The following is a 20779-nucleotide window of genomic DNA, read 5'->3' as shown; positions in this document are numbered from 1 at the left end:
TGCAATTCTCTACCAGCAAACAATCATGAACAACAATCCTGCATGAAGAGACCCGAGTTTTTGTTTATTACAACTTGAATGTGAGTTCACTATGTTTAGTAATATCTTTTGACTATGCAAATTATTCAATTAAGGTTTGCTGATACTGTTCGTTCTGTTCTTTGATGCAGGGAAAGAGAGCAAGTAATCCACTCGCCCTAAAGTTTCGCGCCATTGATTATCGAAAGCTTGATATGAGGGTTCCTTGCTAGCGAGTTGCGGCAGAGCAAGTCGTGGCAAAAGCTACTGTACTCTCGTTCTGAATATTCTAAAGAGGTTTAAGTCCAATGTTTGGTAGTTGCGATACTGGAGATCCATATGATGTAGCAGTTCTTGGCATGTTTCTCCAAACAAATGTTCTGGGCCACTCTGTAAAGGATTCCTTTCATACTGTGGTCTTTTTTAAGTGTCGAAACACTTTGTTCTTCTTTTCAACAGATCGGATGTTATGTTATAATATGGTGATTCTCATAGCTCTTGATAGAAAGCAGAACCGCATTAAGTTTTCACATAATTTCATGTGATCGTGTTCTTTTTTCGAGTTTTGTTTTTTATTTTGACTGAAGAATTTCAGGTTATTCATTCATGTACCGAACAATCTTCAGAGTTAAACACTTGATTCCGAATTATTTAACTTGCAATTGGCTCCTCATGTATATGATCGAGTTTAATACTTCTCCGAGATGTGTATCTTTTTCTCTCTATTGGGCACTCCAAATGTGATTCTGGTGAGCAATCAAAATTACTTGGCCGTACACGTTCAAATAAAACCAAAACAAAAAGAAAATCACAAATAGTTTACCTCGCAATCTTTTAAATATACGGGGAGATAAACTGCATCATCATTTACTTGGTTTGGAATCTTGGTTTACTGCTTTTTTGGGCGAGTACTCTCCTTTCTTTGTCCGTACACGTGCACAGGTAACAACAAACGCTAGAAAGAAATAGCATATGGGCTTCTACAAGAACTATTTGCTTACTGAACTATGACAGTAGCTTCTTTGTTATTAGGTGAATAGAAAATTCCTGCTCACACTATTGGCACAGCAAAAAATGAACGGTTTTAAGAAAAGGTGAAAGATCATCCCACTCTTACCTTTGGCGAGATTCGAATTGAGCACAAGCAAACATTATATGTTGCCCCATTGTACGAGTTATTTGTATGGTAAAAGCGACATTCTTCACCGTTGTTCATGTTGCTTTAAGATTTGAGCTAGTTAAACGTGCAAAACGATTAGGTGCCGCAATAAATTAAATATTTTTTCTCAAGCACCCCATCCCACCTCTCTCTTATATATGTTCTCTCTCTCTCTCTCTCTCTCTCTCTCTCTCTCTGCTATATATATGTTCCTGTTCAATTGTACGGGTATTGTTCTAATCATTATTGTAAAAAGACCTCATGATAAGAGATGAATCATAGCATGGCAGGGTTTCTTCCACCATTTAATCATTCAGGGTTTAGACTCTGAAAATGGACCAACATGAAAAAGACCCTCTTCCCAGAATCTTTTCCCAATCAATGATAAATTTATCGAAATTTTACCCTTTTGGAATGCCCATTCATTATTATCTTAGAGAGAGACTAATTAACAAAAGGAACAAAAACTCGTTATACACGTAGGCTTAGACATTACTTGCATCCAAACCATGCATATTCTCAGCAAAAGTAAAGCACAAATTAACAAACATTTGCTGACTAAAAGCCAAGAGAGATTGCGACGCATTTATGGTTAGGATGGATTACAAGCAAGTTAATAAGTTTGGTAATTACAACATGGCCGCCTCCTCTTCAACTTTCCCGACAATGTGGTGAACTGCGGCCGCGATGTCGTCGACTGAGGAGAGTTGGCAATCATCTTCCACCTACACCACCCCAAAAAAAGTCGACACAAAATATCAATGAGAGAGCACCTTACTAACATATATGGCCATTTATGGCAAATAATGACTAATAAACAGCACTTAAAATTTGCGAATATTATTCATAAATTATGATCTATATAATATCTGATTGATCTTTTTGATAGTATGGTATCAAAATTAGCACCTAAACCATTTCACTAAATTAAGTATCTAGATGGCCAAATTTGATGGTTTTAAGAGGTTGTTTGAAAGCATCTAGATGGCCTTTTTTTTTTTTTTCTGAGGAAAAAATAGCATATTATTTACTTTGTTTATTTCTTAAAAATTATAAACTTAATTAAAAATGTGAGATAATTATATTTTGAATTTAATACCTCGAGTACCAGCCATCAAATTCTTAGCTAACTGTGCTAGAAACGATCGGTCACCTGGCCAAAATTGAGAGCCTGAGATCTATAAGGATGTGAGTACGGGATCGGAGGATCTTATGAGTTTGGTGCTTCATCAAACGGACTCTTCAGCTCACAATTTTGATCGCCCACAAAAGAGCTATAAATTCACGTCATTTATCTGTATTATTATCTTTTCTTTCAGTGCAAGTGCACGTGAATGAACACCACACTCAAGTGATTGTATTACCACTATTATTAATTACCCGATTATTACCAATCAAATAGAAATTACTTTTTAACTAAGAGATTAACGAAAGTGAGCTTCATTAGTATTACTACTACTGCTACTACCTTGAGACTAAACGAGTAGAGGACCATTCGATCAAGTGTGGTCACGTTGAGGTGCAGCGTGGTGAGCCGCAGATTCTGCAGCCCCACCACCAGCTTCAGCAGCTGCTTCGGCCGCCGCTTCGCGAGCACCTTCAAATTCGCGTGGCTCTCCACCATCGTCACTTCGATATCCGCCGCCGCCGCCGACCCCTTCGCCTCCTCCGCCGCGGCCGCCGATTCGTTCGCGACCATCGCGGCAGTGGCATTCGGGCTTCGCGCGGTGTACGACGAGTACTGGGGAAACGTGAAGAACTCGGCGAACGGCGCGGATTCGGAATGTTGCTCGTTACTTCTCTTCTGGGCCTCGAGGGATTGGAGGAGCTGTTCGAGCTCCTTCACGAAATTTATGGCGCCCCCTATGATAGATGCTTGATCACCCTGTTATAGTTTAATCACACGAAGTAATTAAAAATAATTAGATGATGAAAAAGAGATTTGATTAGTTCCGACAATAAGTTTAGGCACGAAGCATATATACAAACACGTGGGACAAAATGGTTCAGCTTTTCAGGCACTGCAACAGTTTGTATTTTAGATTCTCTGCCAAAATTACGAACCAAAGGAGCTGTCACCTTGACTCTCATTAGAAACTTTTTAGGGCATGATTGGCGCATCTCCCTTATGAAAAGAGTGAAATATATTAAAATTAACTAACTCAAGAAGAAACTGCTTTAATATATGTTATTACTGAATAACTTATTCAAGTATTTAAGGGACTAAAAAGAGCAATTAGATGAAGAGAAAAGGAACGCTCCTACGTACGTATGTAGGACCAATATTCTAAAAGCTTAAGCTGATAGGTGAAGAAATTGTACCCTTTGAACGTAGGAAGGGGGCATGATGGAGCGGAGGACGGCGAGGTACTCGTTCATCTGCTTGCGGCGGTTGCGCTCGACGGCAATGTGGGTCATACGCTGGTTCTCCACCTCCTCCTTGTTCTTGATACTCTTCATGCGCCGCCTCTTCCGCCGCCCCCCAGCCGGCTCCGGTGGCGGCGACAGCGAATTCACGTTATCCCACTCCTCAAAAACCCCCACCATTGAGGAGCAAGAAGTGTCCACCCAATTCACATCCCACTTTCTTTTCCCACTTTGTTCATCACCACCACCACCCTCCTCTAAGTAACCCAAAAGCACCCCTTTCTCCTCCTCCTCTTCAAACCAACCAAGTTCGCCATGGCTACATCCTCCTCCTCCTCCTCCTCCTCCCCCCATGGAGCAAAGCTCCTTCATGGTGTAACCCAAGAGCCCATGTGGGAACACCACCGCTTCTAAAGCCATATATACTCACCCACTTCAGAAGGGGGGGNGGGGGGGGGGGGGGAAGAGAGAACTGTAGATAGGAACAAACACACAGAGACCCAACTCAGCTTTTTAACGAGAAGAGGAGGAAGAGGAAGAGGTGGGTTTGGGGGGACTTATAAAGGAGATTATATAGAATGGAACAAAAACAAAGGGATGGTGCCACGTGAGGGGAAGGAGGGGAGGGAGGGGGAGAGAGAGGAACAAGTAACATGGGGTGGGGTGGTGAGTTGAGGGTGAGGGGTTTTGTGTTTGTATGCGTTTGGAGGGGCATAAGAGTAAATATGATCATATGAACACCATGGAAAAGTGGAGAGAGTAGGAAGGGAGTGAGGGTTGGGTTTTGTTCTGATTAGGCTATGATTTGGTCTGGTGTCAGGAGCTCGGTCCAAACTTAGATAAAAGGAGAGCCAAAACTAGAGAGAAATTTCGACCATTTTAAATGCAAGTGATAAAAGATTTGTTAGTTAGTATTTAAACTTTTAAATTCAAATTTATTTATTTCATATTTATTTCTAAAAAACAAAGCTGAAACATAATATCATTCTCAAAAAGGGAAAAAAAGAAAAGAAAACTTGAGGGAAATGTTTTGGTTACCAACTTAGATTGATGTCTTCATAAATTTATATAACATGCATGTAGTTGAACACAACATAGTAGGAGATTTAAAGGCATTTCGATCCCTTAATTAAGTTTTGGGGTACATTCTAATTAGATGTGTGAGAAATGAAGATGAGAAATGAAGATGAGATGCACAGTGAAAAGGCTATATATCTAAACAAAGTGGGAGTAGGGTCAGGGCCTCAACGTGTCCTGTAATAGTTCTTGAGAGAGAAAGAGGGAGAGCCAAGTAAGCAAGCGTGTACAGTGGCATGTTCATATGAGGGCTGGGAAGGGTTCACATGTGAGTGCCATGCATGCTTATCAACTTGGTTAGAGTAATGAGCAACAAAAGAGAGAGAGAGAGAGAGAGAGAGAGAGAGAGAGAGAGAGAAGAGACGCTTATTAAGCTTCTTCCTCCCTTTCCACTGCAACTTCACCTGTCACATATAAGGCTGAAACTCCCTTTCCCTAGGTTTCTGTCCACTCTCGCCTCATACATATCCTCACACCTCGGTACATAATTTTGCTAATATATATCTTGGTTTTCGCTCTCCTTCAATCGTTTGCTCTTGTTGTATATATATATATATCTTACTAGAAGAAAGGAGAAAGGAAACAATTTTTTTTTTTTTTTTTGGGTAACTAGGACAATTACTTTCATGATGTTCTGCAAAAATAAGAAGAAATTTTCAAACTCGAAACTTTCTGTTTTGATATGTGTTAAAAAATATGAAAAATAGATAGTAATATTTTTAATATTTATATATTAGAATTGCATTCATGCTTCTCTTATTTTTAGCCCAATTATTTTTAGTTTAGCCATGTTTCAATCATTTTGCTTTGGTTATATAACCGCAATAGATTCATGTCATGTACTTGTAGGGCCTCTCACACGTGTTAAAGGGATAAGTTAATTAAGAATATTAATTAATCCCAGGGTGGATATGAGAATAGATGTGAGAACTTTTTTCTTTCGGTACTGACCGTCTCTGAAGTAAGTGACAAAAAATTTGGTGGCTGGTATTCGAGGTTTCAAGTTCGAATTTTAGTTGATTCACATTTTCAGCTAAATTTATTTTTAAATGAAATAAACGAAGCGAATAGCATGCTATTTATCTCTAAAAAAAAATTTATTTTTTTCTTTTACCTATAATCTAAACTTTTTTGGGTTGATTGAAGCACTTTTAACAGTTCATATATGAATGATGAGGCACAAGAACTAGTAGGTTATAATTAGCATCTAAAGTGAGAAAATGAGAGAGAGGGGGAGATCGAGTTAGGTTTCTCCCCAAGGCAATGAGAGGGTCCATCAAGGATTTGTCCCCACTTTTACTGTTCATTGATTCCCCTCTGCCATGGATATCGAGATATATCTTGGGAATCAACTTTTCCTCTCCTCAAGTCCTTTTCGATGGCCTTTTTTTTTTTTTTTTTTGCATTTCCTATTGTATTTCAAGTTTAATTTTTTTGTTTTAATTCCCTATTATTATTTTAATATAGAGTACGTACTTAGTGTTGACCGTTCACACACGAGCTTGTAATAAAGTAGTCCTATCCAAGCAAGTACATCACATGAACCCGTAACCATTTTTTGGGGTATGAGTTTAGATGGAAAACTATCCGTAGCAAATACAGGTTTTGTTGCTGTCCATTTATTTTTGATGATGAAAATTTTAAATTGGTGATCGGTGATTGACATTATTAAAAATAATCTATATTATTTAAAGTATTTAAAAAATTAAATTTTATATTTTTTTTGATATTATTTTTTTTTCTATCTAGTAGAAATAAAAATGAACGGTTGAAAATAAATATCCTGCAAAAAGTAATGATAGAGATCTTGTAATCCAAATCAAGAGTATAGATCTTCTTCTAAATAGCTTGAAAAATTTATATTGTTAAACAAAAAAACATCTTATATCTACCACTAAATTACAAATTTTGAAATCTTTTAATTATTACGCCAATGATGTCGAAAAATTTAAAATTTAATTTATAAATACTTCAAGTGATATAGATCATATTCAATGATACCGATCGTCGATTTGAAAGTTCTATCATCTAAGATAAATGGGTGACAACGAAATTCATTTACTACTAATAGTATTCTAGCTCCACTATTATATATATATATATATATAAACTATATGTTGTGTGTGTGATGTGTGTAAATTGAGGCTCCTATTGCTTTTAATTAAGAATAGCAAGTTTATTGTGCTTATAGATTTTTCGCCGGCCGTTGATTAAGAATGTATGGTTAGGATGATATGGACCCCCCTAGCGGTTGAATGGGTGGTTGATTGAATATATAGTATGCATTTAACGGGTAAAATGACCAAGTCACAAATCTAACGGTAAAAAATTTACAAATACCAAATGCTTGGTGCTTTTACAAGCATCATAGCCAGACTATATATTATGTATATATATATGTATACTTATAGTAATATATACCTGTATATAATGTATGATATAACTATTATATATATAATGTAATATGTATAGTACATATATGATAATATAATGTTATGTAATAGTATATATATGTATATATATATACATATATATATTATATACATATAATTATATATTATATACTATAACATACATAATATAATCATACATCATATAACTATATATATATGTAATATATATACGTATATATATACTATATATATATATATAATAGTACATAGTCCGGTTACTATACTTTTATGAGTATTGACTTCTTTATACTCATAAGTTTTCGGCCCTTAGATCTATTCCATTGATCATTTTCACCCGTTAGATCATATTATTCAACCAACTACCCACTCAACCCTAGGGGACCACTATCATTTTAAGTGGGGGCCATCATCATCCTAACCATACGTCCCATCAATCAACGGTTAAAAATTTATGAGTATAAGGAGGTCTATACTCATAAGAGTATAGTAGCCCAAGCCTATATATATATATGGAGCAGGGTTGTTGTGCTCTCATGAGCATATATGGAGGCCTCCGTGCTCCTGAGTCGTTTTCGATGATGGAGTTTCCGAATGGACGATCGGCTCCGTTAAACTTGATCTAGCGTATTTGAAGTTTCTAGAAAATAATTTTTGCAATTTTTCGATATCATTTACCTAGTAGTCGAAATAATTCAAAAATCAATAATTTTTAACGGCTAAAAATAAAAATCCTATAAAAAGTGGTGATATAACACTAAAATTTTCGATCAGAAATATTGATCTTGTTGTAGATAGTATAAAGAATTTTGTATCAAAATTTCATCTGATTTGAATACTTCTACACCGTTAAACTTGAAAATGGCAGATATCAACCATTAAAAATTATGGATTTTGAATCCTTTCAATCACTAGGTAAATGATATCAAAAAATCGCAAAAATTATTTTCTAGAAACTTCAAATGCGCTAGATCAAGTCTAACGGAGCGGATCGTGCGAATCGAAACAATTGTCTATTCTCGAAACGCGGCTTCGGAGCACGGAGGCCTCCGTGCTCCTGAGAGCATTCAACAGGCCTGCTCGTTCATCTTTCTCTCGATGCTCATAAGGAGGCTCGGTCGACTCGACGGCAACAGGGAGATGCTGTTAGATGAAGCAGTATGTTTAGTCGAAAGAAGGGAGAGCCGCCAGGGCCTCATCCCTCTCTCTCTCACGTCTCTCCATCTCTCTCTCTCTCTGTCTCTCTCTCTTCTCTATATAGGGTATATATATAATATATATAAGTTGACTATAATATATACTCCCAAAGCACAAGGGTGGTGTTTTTGAGTTTTTAAGTATCTGATGGAGACGATGATGGCGGTTGAGTGGTGGTGTAGTGGTGGTGAGGTGGAATAGTATTTGCATCCAAAGGATATGATGAATTAAGCGAGTAGATCAAAGACTAAGAAATTAGAAGCCCTGCCCTTCGTGCCGCTTCTAAAAAGTATTCTTGCTTCAATTCTATATATATACACTATGTTGGAATACTATCAATAGCACAAACTATTGTGCTATTCATTTTTTAGCCTTTGAATTGAGAATATGTGTGTTATGATACTGTGGCGGCCCTTATGTGAGTGAGTGCGTTGTTGAATATATTATCTAACGGTAAAATATCAAGGGTTTAAATTAACGTGGAAAACTGATAAGACCAAATCCTTGGCATCGATAGTATCCTAGCCGGACTATATATCATATATATATTAATAATATATAATATATATATATATTTATATTATATATATCGGTGGATTTTCTGAAATACGGAGCCCTCCGCTACTTCCAATTGTTTCCGATGTTCGTACTTTCGAATCGACGATGGCTCCGTAGAGTTGATCTAGTATTAAAGTATTTAGAATAATTTGTTATTTTCGATTTCATTTGCCTAGGATGAAGGGGCTCAAATTATATTAATGCCGTGGTAAGCCTTTGTAAGTTTAACGGCTGTATAACTATGCAATCGCCATGAAATGTTTGATAAGCAAATTCTTTTTATACCCATATAAAACAAGAATATAACTTGATCTAAAATTTTAATTCATATTATTATATTTTGTAAGATTTTTTTTTCAGCCGTTGATTTTGAGCCAGCTTCGTCACCTAGGCAAATAATTCGAAAATTATAAATTGTATTTTCTAAATAGTTCAAAATACTGCTACTCAAGTTTATGGAGCCGATCGTCGATTCGAAAGTCGAACATCGAAAACAACTTGAAAGTATGGAGCTCCGTGCTTCTAGAAACCTAAACCAGACCACTATAGTATATATATAATAATATATATATATATATAATATATCTATTACATATATGTGTACACCATATATGTACAATTATGTATATAATATATACATATATGTATCATATATATGTACACATTATGTACAGTAATGTGTAATATTGTTACTAATATATGTAACATATATGTGTACGATATATATGTACATATATATAGTACATATAATAGTGACATATAATGTCGCACATATATGTACATATTGTACATAATACTATGTATATATATATATACATGTATATACATGTATATACATGTATATATGATACATATATATATATATACATGTTATACATGTATATATGTACATATACATACTGACATACTAATAATGTATATATGATACATATGTATATGTACATATATGTACATAATATCTGAATTATATATAGTATATGATATACCATGTATATAAGTATATATATGACACATGTATTATGTAATATATACATATATATATACATATACACATGTATATATGTATATATACACATGTTATATGGTACATATATACCTAATAATACATGTATTATACTATACATTATATACACCATGTATATATAATATGTTATACATGTAATATATTACATGTATTATAATTACATGTATACATATATATATACATGGGTGTTATAATGTATATATATACATGTATATGTATACATATATCATGTATATCATGTATATTAGTATATATACATATGGGGCAATTTCATGGGATACCACCTCCCAAAGTTAAAATATATAGATGCCCTATAAAGTTTTAAAATATCCACCAATATCCTTATACAACAAAAAATTATCATTATACCCCCTACTGTAGTTAGGTTAGTTTTACTATGTTTATTCAGGTAGATTGGTTAATTTAAACTGATGCCTTATTAACCTTACCGTGGTTTGGGGGTTGGTGCGGGCTGCACATATCTTTTACTAAAGATGGTGTGACCCGCCCTCAACTATATGCATTTTGAAATCAGGGGGGGTGGGTGGGCTCCTCAACTTTCATTTTTTCCGTTGATACCGCTTCGCATTAACACTTTTTACCATTGTTAAAAAAAACTAATTTCAAGTGTATAAAAAAAGAATTTTTTTAGTTTTTTTTGATTGATTTTTTACAAATCTAATGGCTCTACTTTCTTTTTTATGCAAATAAATTAATATATATATGAATTATAAATGAACAATAATGTTAGATTAGTCCGATTCTTTCTTTAATCTTGAAAACTTAAAAATTTTTTTAATCAACCATTATTTCGATAATTTTATCTGGCATTAAGTGTATTAAAAAACTGAAAATAATAATATTTTTAGCGTTTTGAAGCCAAACTCTCTTTTAATTTCAATCGAACAAACAGTATGTGATTTATTTTTAATAGGAAAAAATAAAATCTATAATTTATTTCAAAATTACTCATTACTAATTAGGAATGTGATTGATATAGATACGAATTTTATCTAAACTCGTTTAGAAATGGCATACAGTTTTAATCCATGCGAATAGGGATAGTTTTAGTTATAGATCCAAAAAAATAAAATCCCGGTCGTATGTAAATTCAGTTATATATTTTTTGGTCTAATATTTAAACCGATCTAACGAAACCCCAAAACGCAAAAAACCAATCAATCAAAACCTACTAATATTTAAAATATAATTCTTTATATATTTTTTATTCATTAATATCCTATTAATAATTTAATGTAACTATTTATATATTAAATACTCAAATTTTAGATTTACAAAAATTATTTTGAAATACCTATTTAGTATTTTACTATTAAAAAGAGATAAAGGGGTAAATGGTATTTTAAAAATTTAACTCTTCCGATAAAAATGGGCTTTAATGAATCTTGAACTATCAAAGAGGATGGGTATTATGATATTTTTCACATTTTGGAGGGTATTTTTCGTGATACTTATTAATTTTGGAAGGGTATTGAGAAATTAATAGTTTCTAGAGGGCTTCTATGAAATTATTCTATAACATATTTGTATTGTATATATATATATATAATATACATATACTGTATATGTATATAATATATAATAATACAATATTATATATATTATCTCACATGAGATAATAAAAAAATTATTTAGAAATAATATAATAATTTTATATTGAAATTATGTTTAAAAAAATTAGTTTTAGTTAAGTTTCTCTTAGCAGAAAGACAAATTAACATCTCGGATTGATTATTCTTTTTATTTTTTGACAAATTTACATCTCGGATCAATTATTCTTTTTATTTTTTTTCTATTAATAGCATTTACAATAATTAGGTTTCGTTTGAGATTGCAAGGAGATTGCGTTACGTACGGTGAGAAAGTACGATGGAAAAATATCTTGTTTGTTTTCGTACGTAATATTGCGTTTCGCATATCGCGATGAGCCGGTTATAATATATTTTCTACGATCCCATCGAAGAATGCAAAAGCATTTCTCTATATGCTTTTACCCAAATTCTATTTTATCTAATAGCATCGTATGGACCACAATACCAAACTAAGGCTCAAAAGTTGCATCTATTGGGAGAACACCAATGATAAGTCACCACAAACAGTAAGCGAATCAAAATTAAAGAGTGATTACATGTCGATCGAGTAAGAAAAGGCATAATCGAGATACGGATAATATGAAGTACGTGGATCCCACATGGCATATATGGACAAATTAAACAGCTTGATTATATTAAGTCCTACATAATGAGTAATTAAATAAGAAATATGGTGTTCCTTATTAAGTTAGCTAGCTAGTTTTAACTGGACCACCTTGGAAAGCTCACTCCAACCCATAGTTGAGTGATACGTTACGATCTTATACCCATATATAATAAATCTTCAAACTATATATATATTTTTAACTGGATTGGCACATTTTATCTTTCAATTCGTATGATTTGAATTATTTCAGTTATCTGAATTGGAGAGTATTAATTCCATAAAACAAATCTAACAAATCATCATTAAATTCAATTAAATTTTTAATTGAAATATAAGGGGCTATTTCAGAATGCATGCCTTTTCTCTATACATTTTTACCTAAATAAAAAGGGGAGATCTATAGTGCCAGGTTAAGTACAACTGTAATGAGTAGCATAATCGCATGGTTTTACGCTAATCACTTATTTTAATCACATTGTTTAATCAAAATTTCCTCATACAAGATTCCAATTAGGAGGCTGGCTATTCACAACGTCATCCATGCTACATGGCCGTTAGCGTGGCGGTCCCCGCAATTATTCCCCTAAATTGGTTGTTTAGTGGTATTAATATATCATCTACATCAATAATCCTATGTGTACGACCTAGGTGGGTAGTACAGGATTATCAGTGGACCATCGATGGTGGGGGCCCGCGGATGCCGGATCTCGATCTGACGGACGGCGATCCGTGAGGCCCAGAAACCCATTTGGGCGGGGGACCATATATGTCTCACCTAATTATGTGTACGGCTTGTAAGAGACTCATGGTTGGGGTTTGGGAGATTTTTGGATTAATTTGGCTCTCGCGTTTCATTTTCATCGGTGGTATGATTCGCTATAAAGGGCCAAAAGAGATTATTCTTTTTTCTCGAAGATAGTGACATAAGCTAGAATACTTTTAGAAGCACCAATCCCTTAATACTTTTAAGTTTCTAGCCCTTAGATCCGTATTCCTTAATTACAAATACCCCTTGGATCAAACACTATTTCACTTACCATCACCTACCACCACCTACCATCATCATCTCAACCCTACATCTTTTATCCAATGGTTAAAAACTCAAAAGTACCGCCCCTTGATGCTTTTGAGATTATTCTAACTCAACTCCATATATATATATATAAAGAGAGAGAGGAGCTGAAATGCTATTGATAGCAAACGTATTCCGTTTTCATCCATTTATTTTTTTTATGATGAAGCCTCTAAATCGACGATCGGTACCATTGAATATGATCTATACTACTTGAAGTATTTAAAAATTAAATCTCATGATTTTTTGTTCTCTTATTCATCAAGTAGACACAAAATGAACGGTTGAAAATGAATATTCTTTAAAAAGTGATGATAGGAATTTTGTAATCAAGATCAAAAGTATAGATTTTATTTTAAATAGTTTAAAGAATTTCTAACAAAAATTTAATTAATTTATATATTTTTACGCCGTAAAACAAAAAAACGACTCATATCGATCATTAAAATTATAAATTTTGAAACTTTTTTATCGTTAAGCAAATGATGTCGAAAAGATTTAAAATTTGATTTCTAAAAAATTCCAATGGTATATATCATATTTAATTAATGGAGCCGATCATCGATTTAAAAACTTCATTATTAAAAATAAATGGGTGGCAAAAGAATATTTCGTTTGCTATTAATATCATTTTAGCTCAACTCTGTATATATAATACATGAATTTTTGTACTATCAAGTTATTTTCAATTACGAGACATTCGAATTAACGATCGGCTTCATAAGATATGCTCTATACTATTTCAATTATCTATTAATCAATTTTATGATTTTTCAATATTATTTATCTTTTAAAATAAATAATCTCAAAATAAAACAGTTGAAAATAAAAATCTCATAAAATAAGTAAATTTCATAACATAGATATTAATCGTACTCTAAATAGTAAAAATATTTTTTATCAAAATTTTACTGAATTTGAATTCTTCTATACTGTTAAGCTTACAAATATATCACATCGTTTATTTAAATTTTCAATTTTGAGATTTTTTTTTATCACTAATCAAATGATGCCGAAAAAAATATAAAATTTAGTTTGTAAATACTTCCAATACCATAGATCATGGCTAATCGAAGCGATCGTCGATTCGAATGTTCCATCATCGAAAAAAATTTGGTAACACGGTTAATCATACAAGTTGGACTCTCTCTCTCTCTCTCTCTCTCTCTCTCTCTCTCTCTAAGAATATATATATATATATATATATATATATTCTTCGATACCATATAAAATTATTATTTTTAAAAAAATTTAAACGGTTAAATAATGTTATTTTTAATATTTTATATTTAATAAGGCCTATCACACAAAGTAAATTTAGATGAAAAAAAAATAAATAAAGAACAATATATATGCTGTAAGAATTAAGCCTCATCGAGCCCATCTTAGTTAAGCTTGGTTGAAATTAATTAGTTTTGGTTCTAAAATTTAATAATTATAAATTCATTTTAAGTCGAACCTAATTGAGCCTACTTTCGAGTTGAGTTTGAGCCCTAAATGATAGGTTCGATAATTCATTGCTCGCACATTTGAGGATATAATGTTCGAATGTCTAAACTATAAAGCTATATTGTTTAAAAAAAAAAATCAATTGAAAATATGTATACCTAACCTGTTATCTAAAAATTAATACACATATCAACATAGCACATGTACACATGCGCGTACATGAACAAAGATACTTTTGAGTCTAAGCCTGATCAAGCCAAGTAAATTTTAGATACGCTTTACTATCATTTCCAGACCATTTATATGATCTTCCTTTTTTTTGGCAATGAATAGATTATTTCTATATTCAATCTTGTCCTAATTTATTTTCTAATCAGGCTTAACCAAGCTTCAAATCGTGCTGAACTCGAGGAGAAAAGTTTAGCTCATGTGCTAGCTCAGTAGAGCAAAAGTAACATCTTACTGTCTTCATTTTTGTTTGCCAGAACTGTTGATAGTCTCCTAATCTTAAAACTCTCTCAAAATCAACTGTATAGTTTATCCAAGAAGTCGACAGTTCGAATCTTTAGATTTTGTTATTAATGAATGAGCCTGATCAAAACATTAACATCATTAATTATGTGAATATATGAATAGCCAAGCTACCACCCATGAGGGGAATGGATCTCGCCAAGTTGGACGATGTAACTAGGGCCAAAAACAAAAAGAGAAAAAAAGAAAAAAAAAAAAACTAACAATTTCATGTAACGTTTGGTCTTTTTCAACCTTAGCTAGGAAGAGAAATTGGCTTGGTTTTATCTTGGATATGTAGCCATAGCTTGTATCTTTGTTAAAACCTACGAGAGTAAAATTGTCCCTCCACCTCTCATTTTTATTCACCACACGCCCAAACAAAACAAAGCTTCGTATTGGCCACGCACTCCCACATGCATGCACGTTACTTTTCTCTCTCGGACACGTGGCATCGATCCGGTGGTGAAAGCTTGTGTCTTCGCCACATGTGTTGCGTTGAACCCAACTCGACTTTGGTTAGGACTCAGGACCACACTCACCCGCTACGTGATCCTCGTAATCTGTTCCTCCCCATTTGGAGTTGAACTTTCCCTCCACGTGATCTCACGTATTAATTTTTATCCTGCATATAAGGAATTAAAAAGTTGAGCTAATAAATTATTATTAGTATATAAATAATATTTATTATTAATTTTTATTTTTAAATTAATACTATTTTTATCTATCGTCATTATACTATTTATTCACTATCAGCAGTATTTTAGACTCATTCAGTATATAAGATATAAGATAAAAATTTGATGTACATTGTTATATATCCAATTCTAACAACGGAACGGTTTTACAAGTGTTCACGTGAAAAATAAGTTTAATTTATGTCTAGGAACATAGTTAGATAATTTGAACTTTGTTAACTAGCTAACCATCTTGTTTTTTTTTTTTTTTCTCGTGAGAAGATTCACAAACGTATTCTAACTGTAATTTAAACTCTAATCGCATCTAACACAGTTGGTTAAAGCATTGCTTCATATAAGCTGATTCCATTTCTCAAAATAATTGAGTGTCATCGACCGTTCCTAGCTCAAGTAGCAAAGGGCTTGGTGGTTGGTACATGAGGTTTCAGTTCGAATTCTAGTTGATTCATATTTCCAGTTAAATTTAATTTTTTTTAAAAAATAAACGAAACGGATAGCATACTATTTTTCTCTCTCCAAAAAAAAAAAGATGTCTTTAAAAATGTGGGATGGGACTTGGGAATAATTAAATTGACTCAAATTTGGCTCCCATTATAATTAATTTGAACTTAATTAAAATAAGTTCAGCGTCCACGTATCCGGTTAATTAGTTTACACCCTTAGTTATTAATTAGTGAACAACAGAATCTCATCTTAATTAAGAATTAACCCCTCTCGTAATCAGCACTAACTAACCTAACTTGTTAAACAATCACATTACTGCGACGTGGCCTTCCTATACACTGGCAATTAATGTTAATGCACCATCTTGCAGAGACGTAAATTAAATAAGTTACCACTAATAAGATTAGCTCGTAAGTAGAAACAATATAATTAGTGCACCATAACACGTGCCCTTTTTTTTGATCTTCGATTCGAAACAGTTGTAGATAAACAAAACAATTAAGATACCATTAGCTACTCAACACGTACAAAGTAATAAACAATTGCCCATAAATACAACTGGAAAGCCGAAGCACATCACTACATTAATACGACACGATTAATTACTTAGCACATCACCCCTATATAAATCACTACAGATACCTGAAGATATTGTTCTTATGGACCACGTATATGTTATTCGTAAATTGTATAATACAAACAAGTGAAAAACTAAACTTGTTACGCAGAGATTCCTGTAAGATCCAGCTTTAAAAATGTATCTAAATGTATTATTTTGTGACTTGGTGCATGAAGCATATCTTTGTGAGATTTTCAGTTCGGAATATAAAGTAACAAAATTTTGCGCTTGAAATCTCGAATACCGGTCGTCAAACTTCAGCTAAATATGCTAGGTATCGTAATAAATTTTAAAAATATGAAACAACTAAATTTCGAATTTAAAATCTCGAATAACAATCATCAAATTATTAGCCAACTATTCTACAAAAAATTTATTTTGTTTTTCACAGAATCCAAAGTTGTTGGCTTAAATGAGATAGCATCCTACCTTGTGGCGGGAGGCCATGTTGGGCCGAGTCATATTCGAAGTGGTGTGAGGCTGGGTGGGTCGAGTCATATTCGAAGTGGCGTGAGACTGGGTGGGCCTAGTCACAATCGAGACCTGTGGACGCTATATCTGTACGCTTTAAGTGAATTGGTTGCGTATTTCTAACTGCTTGAGTTTTTAGGATTAATGGTTAATATGTGCAGGTGCTGGAAGGAAGATTGTTGGCTTAAATTGGCTAGCATCCTGCCTTATTGTGGGAGGCCATGTTGGGCCGAGTTATGTTCGAAGTGGCGTGAGGCTGGATGTGCCGAGTCATATTCGAAGTGACGTGAGGTTGGGTGGGCCGAGTCAGAATCGAGACCTGTGGATGCTGTATTTATACGCTTTAAGTAAATTGGTTGTGTATTTCTAACAGCTCGAGTTTTCGGGATTAATGGTTAGCACCAACGATTCGACAAGTGGTATCAGAGTCAAAGGTCACGGATTCGATTCCCGCATGCTGCAAATATGTGCAAGTGTTAAAGGAAGGATTGTTAGCTTAAATGGGTCGGGAGGGATTGTTAGCTTAAATGGGCCAGCATCCTACCCTGTAGCAGGAGGGCATATGGGCTGAGTCATGTTCGAAATGGTATGAGACTGGATTGGACCGAGTCATGTTCGAAATGGCGTGAGATTGGTTGTGAGATTAATAGTTAGCGCCAACGACCAAGTGGCGAAAGCTTGAACGTCTTAAAAATAAGGGGGCTCAAAACTCCCACCTGATAAATCCACGTTGCAGAAAATTTAATTACATGTTGTTCACGATTTAAAACAGACTAGTTAAGGGACCCGTGCGATGTTGCGGGTATTTATTTTAAAATTTAATTTTGAAAATTATTTATAAAAATTAATTTTAAAATTTAAATGGTGCAATAAGTACATCAAAAAAATTTTAGTAGGCATAGTAGTCCCCCATTAGTTAGTGAAATAATTTTAGTAGGTATCGTAATCCCCCAATAGTTAGTGAATGAGAAGAGAAATCATTGTTTGTGAATCTTACAATTAATTTTCGTTAAATATAAAATTAACTTAAGCTGCATCAATTTTTTTTATTTTTTAATGTACAATTTATATGTGAATGCTCAATATTATAAAATTAATATTTATATCTAATACCAGTAGTCTAAATTATTTAACATTTCTTTATATATTTTACATTTTATAAAAATAAATAGTAAATTATATATAGATTATTTATAACTAATATTATTCTATATACCTTTTTTTTTACAAATTAAAATGACAATATTTATAAATAAATATTATATATAGTATTTATATATTATTAAATAAAATTAATATATATTATATATATATATATATATATATATATATATATTATATATATATATTATATATAATAAAGAGAGGAGAGAGAGAGAAGAAGAGAATGAAAGGTCCTAATGCGGTCCACGAGGCCACTTCCGCCTGTGTAGACCTCGTGCCAACACCACCCACTGCTTGGAGCCCAGATTTTGTTTTCAGCTTTCTGCTAAGATGGTCCGCGCGCGGAGGCCCGTCGCTGTGCTGCGTTCCCACGCCGCGCGCCGCGTACTCGCGCCCGCCTGCGGCCCTTAGCCTGAGGCCGAACCAGCAGCTCGCGGGCCGCCCTGGTTGCCCCGCCCCGCGGCCTGCCATGCGCCGCGAGCCGCGCCCCGCCGCCGGCGGCCCGCCGCCCACGCCCGTTGCCTGCGCCCGTGGCTGGCCGCGGCCCGCAGGCCAGGCACGCCGTAGCTCCCGCGGCGCCCCAGCGTCGGAGCTCGCCCGAGTCCGGACGCGCCACACCGTGCCCGCGGCCAGCGCCGCCGCGCCCGCCCACGCCAGCACCCGCGGCAGCCCGCGCCCCAAGCCCTCGCCCGCGCCACGGCCTCCTCGCAACACGTGTGCAGTTATTGAGGAATAATATATAGTTATAGATTATAGATGAGATGAATCATTAATGTTGATAGGAAAAGACGACACCATAGAGAGAAATTATTGCAGTAGAGCCGAGAATCATAAGCACCAACAATAGAACCATCGAGTTAAAATATAAGGGCTTGTTTGGTTCTTCCATTTTGGGTATGGAATGGGATTCGGTTTGATCAAATACGGTTAATTTTGTTTGGTTCACATGAATCGGTTTGGGATTCTTATTCCGGACCGGAATGGGAATGGCCCATTAGCCTTCAACTTGATTTCGGTCTTCTAGCCCGGATTAAGATTTCATTTCGGAAGTTCACTAAGTTTTTGAAGCCTATGTGACCATCTCACCCTCCTTCTCTTCACCCCTTTCTCATCAATAAAAGTTTTTAAAAATAAATTTGATATTTTTTTTGGAAAACTTATTAGAGAATAGTATTATATTTTTTATAAATTTTAAATAAATAAATTTATATTTGAGAGTAAAATTAGTATTATAGTATCCTATAATTTTTTTTAGTTTATACGAACCAAATAATGAAATGTGAATAACTCATTCCAATTTCCAATCCACAAATAAACCAAACGTCTTGGGGGAGTGGGCCATTCCAATTACCATTCTAATTCATTCTCATTCCATTATCAATTCCAATTCCACTATTGAGCCAAACAAGCCCTAAATGTCATAAATTTAAAACAAAAACTAATTATTTATTTACGTCGAGTTTGGATGTAAGAATATTTTATCTGACATATCTGTACACTTTCTTCAGAAAGTTGTATTACTTGATAAATAAAGAGTGTATTCCTAGAGCAAGTGGCAAAGGGCTTGGTGATTGATACCCGAGATTTAAGTTCGAATCCTAGTTGATTCATATTTTCAGCTAAATTTATTTCAAAATGAAATAAACGAAACAAATAGCGTCCTATCTATATCTCAAAAAAAAAATTATGTAAGATATCTTTTTACACAATGACATAAATCATTAATATTCTATCTTGCAAAATTATGAACGTCGAGACTTTTTGAAAAAAAAACAAAAATTAAACTCATTGCTTCTAATTACATAAAAAAATCTCTTGTACTCCGACATCTGAATACTGTCTCAGCTATCAAATCGCTTTAAAGGCTAATGTTTTCAATATATGTAAATAGAATAATATTTAATACAACTATCAAAACTTTAAAAATATCTAATATACTTCTGCTGAACCAAAAATGCACTTATTGATTTGCAAATATTAATTCAAACATACCCCTAACCCTTGGATTTACCAACAAAATTTGGGGCTTTGAAGGGTATTTTGCCAATAGAAGGGTTTAAAAATTTTGAATAGTAGTAACAGCTATATAAACAAAAGCACCAATATTTATTGTTTGTTACGCGAAAAACATTAGTGTAAAAATTAAGTTTTAAATAATATGGACTTTTTAAATATTGTAGATGACAACAAACAGTTTAATTAAACTGTAAAAAATGCCATATTTGAGCTGTTTTTGTTTACATCAATTGTTTTAGCAATATTATACCAAAGCTGGTCCTAAATACCTTCAATTCTAAAATGTTCTACATCTAATTCTTAAT

General features: G+C 33.9%; 2 protein-coding genes across 2 annotated transcripts; one reads left to right on the top strand and one right to left on the bottom strand.

The window, feature by feature from the left end:
* On the bottom strand, positions 1585–4162 carry LOC109706443 (transcription factor bHLH96-like). Its single transcript, XM_020227255.1, has 3 exons — positions 3500–4162; positions 2646–3062; positions 1585–1902 (listed from the first exon to the last, which is right to left on the bottom strand). The coding sequence occupies exons 1-3, from the start codon at positions 3962–3964 to the stop codon at positions 1807–1809; spliced, it is 978 nt and encodes a 325-aa protein (XP_020082844.1). The 5' UTR covers positions 3965–4162; the 3' UTR covers positions 1585–1806.
* LOC109727836 (translation initiation factor IF-2-like) lies at positions 18682–19194 on the top strand. Its single transcript, XM_020258039.1, has one exon. It carries the CDS (start codon positions 18682–18684, stop codon positions 19192–19194), a length of 513 nt encoding a protein of 170 aa, XP_020113628.1.

This window comes from Ananas comosus, linkage group 2 (genome assembly GCF_001540865.1).
Source record: "Ananas comosus cultivar F153 linkage group 2, ASM154086v1, whole genome shotgun sequence".
NCBI classification, from domain to species: domain Eukaryota; kingdom Viridiplantae; phylum Streptophyta; class Magnoliopsida; order Poales; family Bromeliaceae; genus Ananas; species Ananas comosus.
The sequence above is the reverse complement of the archived record's forward strand: the minus strand, read 5'-3'. Positions and strand labels throughout refer to the sequence as shown.